Source organism: Chaetura pelagica, unplaced genomic scaffold (assembly GCF_000747805.2).
Source record: "Chaetura pelagica isolate M959 unplaced genomic scaffold, ChaPel_1.0 scaffold625, whole genome shotgun sequence".
In the NCBI taxonomy this organism is placed as follows: Eukaryota; Metazoa; Chordata; class Aves; order Apodiformes; family Apodidae; genus Chaetura; species Chaetura pelagica.
The window spans coordinates 1,008,901-1,013,763 of NW_009953499.1; the positions used below are offsets into that span (position 1 = coordinate 1,008,901).

Consider the following 4,863-nt stretch of genomic DNA (forward strand, 5'->3'; position numbering starts at 1 on the left):
GGGGGGGGCTGCAGGGCCCCAGGCAGTGTGTGGGGGAGCAGGGTGGGTGCTGGGCTTCACACCTCATCTCACCACCCTGGTTTGCTAGGTTGATACAGAGCTGGGGAGGTGAGGATGCTGTGGGGCATCAGCCAGGCTGATGGGTTGGGGGCTGAACTTCCACCAGCCCAAGGAGCTGGTCCCTGGTGTCAGACCCCTACCATGGATGGGACCTGTGATGCCCCTGACCTGGACTGCTCCAGGTTTGGGTGTAGAAAGGACCTCAAGGATCTCAGGATATGTGCCCTATGGATGGGATCCTCCTTTATAGAGCCTGAAGTGTGGAGGCTCCTACTCCCTAGGAGGGGAGGATGAAGCTCTCCTGAGACCAGAGGAGCTCTGGGTTTGCTGAGCTCTCTTCTCAGCCCTGCCCTCCTCCCTCCCACAGACTGCCCCAAGGGGCCAGACGTGCTGGTGGTCCTGCTGTCAGTGACAGGAGCCATCCTGCTGATTGGCCTGGCTGCCCTGCTCATCTGGAAGCTCCTCATCACCATCCACGACCGGCGGGAGTTCGCCCGCTTCGAGGAGGAGAAGGCCAGGGCCAAGTGGGACATGGTGAGGGACAGTGGCTGGGGGGAGGAGGGTGTTGTCAGGAGTCCCTGAATCCCACAACCCCTGAGTTGGGTGGATCCAGATCCCAGTGCTCCCAGCATAAGAGCCTAGCTGCTGTCTCTGGTCCCCAGGCATGGTCCTTAGGGACCAGCTTGCCCCATCCCTCTGGGAAGCATGGCACAGTGTCACTGGCAGGACCTAAGGTGACACTGCCAGCCTGGGCACTGTGGTTCCACGGGCAGTGTACATGCCATTGCAGAGGTCCCAGCTGCTTTTCCCACCTCCAGCATATCCCGAGCACTTGGCACCAGCGTGACCCTCTTACTCACTGCCCACACCAGCGTTTCCATCTCGTGAGTGAGGTGGAAGGTCCCTCCTGCCATGGGATGCTGGAAGGGCTGAGGCACCAGAGCACAAGGGAGGGGGCTGGGATGGCACAGGAGGGAAGGAGTGGGGTGGGATTGGGTGGCTCTTCCAGGAGGCCTCTCTGCTCCTGAGCTTTCCCCTCCTTTGCAGCAGCTTTTTCCTGCTCTCCCCTTATGGGGAACCACTAAACTGCAAAGCCCTGAGGGCAGTCATGGATCCACCACTCAGTGCTGCCTCAGTTTCCCTGGCTGTACAGTAGAACAAATGCTGCTGCCAAAGCATGAATGATGATGTTTTTTTCCCTTCTTCTTCCAGGGCAACAACCCTCTATACAAAGAGGCCACATCCACCTTCACCAACATCACGTACCGCGGGAACATGTGAGGAGGCTGTGGGACCAGCCACGGATCTCTGGGACCTTCTGGAGTCTGGTTTACAGACAAGCTTGTGTGTGTCTGCGTGTGTGAGCGTGTCTGTGTGTAATTTAACAACCCCTCGACTGCCTCCCAAGCCCTAGTGTCTGTCACCCCCACTGTCACTGCAGGGATGTGCTTTCCACGACAAACCTCTGGTCCTTACCTCGGCGGGTCACCTGGCAGGAGCTGGTGGCCCCTCCATACACTGAACATGTAGAAATGAGACTGTCTCTGCCTGGAGAGTCTGTGAACTGTTAGGTGCTCATTGGGCCAAGAGGATTTGGGGAGCTTGCTGCTCTCACAAGCTGTGCTCTCCTCCCTGGCCTCTGCTGGTGAAGCTCTGCCCGCCCGGAGGGTCCCCTTGTGCACTGGACAGATGTGGTGGCCCTGGGGACAGGAGCCATCGTGTGGGTTGAGGACCCCACTGGAACAACCCAACAGCCTCCCCCTCCTTCTTGTAGCCACATGTTTCTGGTGCTGCTGTGGCCCAGGATGGTGAAAAACAACCCCCCCAGCATCACTGTGCCCTCCACCCGTGCTCACTTTGCTCCACCAGTCAACTCCATGTAGCTTCGGCTGTGCTGGTCCCAGCTGCAGCCTGGCTCAGCCCCGGGGGTGGTGCTGAGCTCCCTGTGCCCCCCCCCACCCCATCCCACTGCTGCCAAGCCCAGGGCTGTGCAGGCAGCAGCCTGGGGAGGCTGGTGATGCCTGTTACCCCTTCAGCCTGGCCACCTCTCTCCCTTTCCCGTGCCTTTTGGGCTCTGTAATTGCACACTGCTCTGTTTTCCGGGTAGCTCAGGGTTCCAGAAGAGCAGGAGGGTTCAGGCCACATCCTGCTGCCTGGGGCTGCCTATCACTTGTGGTTCATCCTGTGGGGAAAACAAAGGAAGGTCCCAGCAGCAGAGTGGGGCTGGGGCAGTGCTGCTGGTGCCTGGTGTGGGGCTGGTCCCGCGACCCCCGGCAGCAGGTTGGCTGAGCTGGTGGTGGCTTTATGTCCCTGTTCCCTGGCTGGGATGTCCCCAGGAGCTTGGGGAGAGGGGCTGGTGCTGGGGTGGGAGCTGGGGCTGAGCCCCAGAGCAGGGGCTGGGTGGGCAGCAGCAGCCAAGAATTCACACCATGGAAATAAGAAATAAAATTTCAAACCTCAAATGACTAACGGGGTCGGTGTCTGTGCCAGTGGTTTGTGCCCAGGATTCCTGCTCCGTGAGCAGCCCCTGGCATCCCATGGGATTTGGGGGGCTGGGAGGGGTTGAGGGATGGGGAGCCAGTGCAAGCAGGGCTGTGGGTGCCCCTCCTCCACACCCATGGGGGTCTCTGCAGCTCCTGGTGCCCTCCTGGGGTGGGCAGCACAGCTGGGGGCACAGGGCAGGGTGCAGGCTGGTAGCCCTGCCACCCACTTCACTGCAAGTGGGGGGGATGCCAGCAGACCCAGGAAGGAAGGAAGGAAGGAAGGAAGGAAGGAAGGAAGGAAGGAAGGAAGGAAGGAAGGAAGGAAGGAAGGAAGGAAGGAAGGAAGGAAGGAAGGAAGGAAGGAAGGAAGGAAGGAAGGAAGGAAGGAAGGAAGGAAGGAAGGAAGGAAGGAAGGAAGGAAGGAAGGAAGGAAGGAAGGAAGGAAGGAAGGAAGGAAGGAAGGAAGGAAGGAAGGAAGGAAGGAAGGAAGGAAGGAAGGAAGGAAGGAAGGAAGGAAGGAAGGAAGGAAGGAAGGAAGGAAGGAAGGAAGGAAGGAAGGAAGGAAGGAAGGAAGGAAGGAAGGAAGGAAGGAAGGAAGGAAGGAAGGAAGGAAGGAAGGAAGGAAGGAAGGAAGGAAGGAAGGAAGGAAGGAAGGAAGGAAGGAAGGAAGGAAGGAAGGAAGGAAGGAAGGAAGGAAGGAAGGAAGGAAGGAAGGAAGGAAGGAAGGAAGGAAGGAAGGAAGGAAGGAAGGAAGGAAGGAAGGAAGGAAGGAAGGAAGGAAGGAAGGAAGGAAGGAAGGAAGGAAGGAAGGAAGGAAGGAAGGAAGGAAGGAAGGAAGGAAGGAAGGAAGGAAGGAAGGAAGGAAGGAAGGAAGGAAGGAAGGAAGGAAGGAAGGAAGGAAGGAAGGAAGGAAGGAAGGAAGGAAGGAAGGAAGGAAGGAAGGAAGGAAGGAAGGAAGGAAGGAAGGAAGGAAGGAAGGAAGGAAGGAAGGAAGGAAGGAAGGAAGGAAGGAAGGAAGGAAGGAAGGAAGGAAGGAAGGAAGGAAGGAAGGAAGGAAGGAAGGAAGGAAGGAAGGAAGGAAGGAAGGAAGGAAGGAAGGAAGGAAGGAAGGAAGGAAGGAAGGAAGGAAGGAAGGAAGGAAGGAAGGAAGGAAGGAAGGAAGGAAGGAAGGAAGGAAGGAAGGAAGGAAGGAAGGAAGGAAGGAAGGAAGGAAGGAAGGAAGGAAGGAAGGAAGGAAGGAAGGAAGGAAGGAAGGAAGGAAGGAAGGAAGGAAGGAGAACCCCCCCGAGACCCCGCCTGATCCTGCCCGGGGCTGTGGGCACAGGGACCCACCAGCAGCCACAGTTGTCCCCAAGCCATGGGTATTTTCCCCATCCCAGGGGACACCCCACCTTGGATCCCATTGGACCCTGTCCCAGCTTGCTGGTGGTGGGGAGCTGGGAATGGCAGCTGGGACAGGGGTGGGTGCTGGGCAGGGTCACCTCCCACGTGTCCATCTCTTCCCTTGGTGGGAACAGCATGTCCAGCCTGTGCTGGGATCTGTGCAACCAGGGGGGAGAAGAGCAGGATGTGCTGGAGCTGGGAGGTAACCCTGCTCCTCCCCAGCCTGTTGGCTCCTCTGGAATCCTCTGCCCCACCTCGGTGGTTCCAGCGAGCTGGAGAAGCCAGTGATGTCCCACGTGTGGTGGGGGGGCAAAGGGCTCCTCATCCCACTGAGCTGTGGGGTGGGACAAGACCCCTGGTCAGCCCAGGTCACTGCTCTGCAGTGCCAGTGGGTTCAGCTGGTGGTGGGATCAGGCTCAGCTGCTGGGATCAGGCTCAGCTGGTGGTGGGATCAGGCTCAGCTGCTGGGATCAGGCTCAGCTGCTGCTGGGATCAGGCTGAGCTGGTGGTGGGATCAGGCTGAGCTGGTGGTGGGATCAGGCTGAGCTGGTGGGATCAGGCTCAGCGGGTGGGATCAGGCTGAGCTGGTGGTGGGATCAGGCTGAGCTGGTGGCAGCTGGGGGGATCAGGCTCAGCTGGGGGGATCAGGCTCAGCTGGGGGGATCAGGCTCAGCTGGGGGGATCAGGCTCATGACCACCAGGAGCTGCTGAGAGTCTGGAGTGTGGGATGCTCGGTTTTTTCCCCAACAAACCAGGCTGTGCTGACCGGCCGAAAGGAGGGTGAGCAGCCGGGGGTCCCTCCTGGGGCAGGAGATGGGGTGGGGGTTGTTCCCAGCTCCCCGGGAGAAGCCATTGAGGAGTGTTGGCACCTCCAGCCCCGCTGACCCTGCTCCCCCGGGGCTGGAGGTGCCGGGCACCGCTAGATGGGGGTGTCCCT

The 4,863-nt window shown here is 59.3% G+C and overlaps 1 protein-coding gene across 1 annotated transcript in view; it reads left to right on the plus strand.

The window, feature by feature from the left end:
- The window catches only part of ITGB3 (integrin, beta 3 (platelet glycoprotein IIIa, antigen CD61)), a 23,595-nt gene extending 22,254 nt beyond the window's left edge, over nucleotides 1-1,341 (plus strand). Inside the window, exons 12-13 of the mRNA XM_009999340.1 lie at nucleotides 428-594; nucleotides 1,273-1,341. Of these exons, the coding sequence (XP_009997642.1) occupies nucleotides 428-594; nucleotides 1,273-1,341 (236 nt within the window). The remainder of the gene's footprint in view (nucleotides 1-427; nucleotides 595-1,272) is intronic.
- Nucleotides 1,342-4,863: the final 3,522 nt, after the last annotated feature.